Source organism: Erigeron canadensis, chromosome 5, assembly GCF_010389155.1.
Source record: "Erigeron canadensis isolate Cc75 chromosome 5, C_canadensis_v1, whole genome shotgun sequence".
Classification (NCBI taxonomy): Eukaryota; Viridiplantae; Streptophyta; class Magnoliopsida; order Asterales; family Asteraceae; genus Erigeron; species Erigeron canadensis.
The window spans coordinates 30,567,146-30,568,273 of NC_057765.1; the positions used below are offsets into that span (position 1 = coordinate 30,567,146).

Sequence of the window (1,128 nt, forward strand, 5' to 3'; positions counted from 1 at the left end):
GCGTTGTCGTCATCCTTGAGGATCATGTTATGTAAAATAACACACGCATACGTCGCATTAGTGATCTTTTCTTTGTCCCTCATCCGTGTCGGTCGATCGATGATAGCCCACTTGTTCTTCAGAAGCCCGAATGCTCGCTCAATGTCTTTTCTCGCGGACTCTTGAAGTTTCTTCATTATCTTCTCCTTACGAGCGACCGGTTAAGCATACGCCTTCACAAAACAAGACCAAGGTGGGTAACTACCATCCCCTAGATAGTATACTCTATTGTAACGATACCCGTTTACGTTAAACTCATACTTAGGAGACTTCCCATTCACTTGGGGAATAAATAATGGCGATTGCTTCAAAACATTGATGTCATTGTTTGACCCTGCAACACCGAAATACGCATGCCAAAACCATAAATCATAGGAAGCAACGACCTCTAGTATGATAGTCGGGCGTTCATGATCACCCCAGTGGTATTGCCCACGCAAAATATGTGAACAATTTCTCCAAGTCCAGTGGTACAGTCAATGCTACCGATCATGCCAGGAAAATGATGTCTAGCTTCATGCTCCTCATATAAACGCGCAACATCGTGGCTAGTCGGAGAACGCAAATACTCTTCACCATAAAGATGCTTTATGGCGATGTAAAAGTTGTCTAGAAACTCACGTGTCGTTCTAGTAGAGAACGACAACCCTTCATCATAGTTGCCGGCCAGGTTGCCGTACGCTAGTTTCCGTAGTGCGCACGTGCACTTTTGAATTGCCAAGAACCCTCTAATACCCGCCGCATTCGCTGAAAACCGAAACCATGGAAATGATGCAGTGATATCTTCAACGATTTTCAAAAATAACCTCCTCGACATACGATATCTCTGACGGAAGACATCGTCCTCAAACATCGGCTCATCCACAAAGTACATGGACATCAATCTTTCATGAGCTGAGTGCCGATCTCGCCAAATATATCTTCGTGTGTGTGCATAAGAAGACGCAGTGTCTTCTTATAAGGCTGCAAGAGCAACAAAAGCCAAAAACTTGAAGCCGCCAGAAGACGAGGACGACGACGACGACAAGAATTCAGGGATTATATACACCGGTAGTTCATTGTCAGACATTTTGCCTTATGAAATTTGAT

General features: G+C 44.2%; 1 protein-coding gene across 1 annotated transcript; it reads right to left on the bottom strand.

The window, feature by feature from the left end:
- Positions 1 to 200: 200 nt before the first annotated feature.
- LOC122601553 lies at positions 201 to 919 on the bottom strand. The gene is made up of 2 exons (XM_043774306.1): positions 514 to 919; positions 201 to 373 (listed from the first exon to the last, which is right to left on the bottom strand). The coding sequence occupies exons 1-2, from the start codon at positions 917 to 919 to the stop codon at positions 201 to 203; spliced, it is 579 nt and encodes a 192-aa protein (XP_043630241.1).
- Between the last annotated feature and the right edge of the window lie 209 nt (positions 920 to 1,128).

Bases quoted from the DNA above. Each gene is read 5' to 3' on its own strand.
- LOC122601553 (XM_043774306.1), bottom strand. From the start codon at position 919: ATGTCCATGTACTTTGTGGATGAGCCGATGTTTGAGGACGATGTCTTC. The intron at 374-513 runs GTACCACTGGAC...TCGGTGTTGCAG, and splicing joins CATGATCGGTAGCATTGACT to GGTCAAACAATGACATCAAT.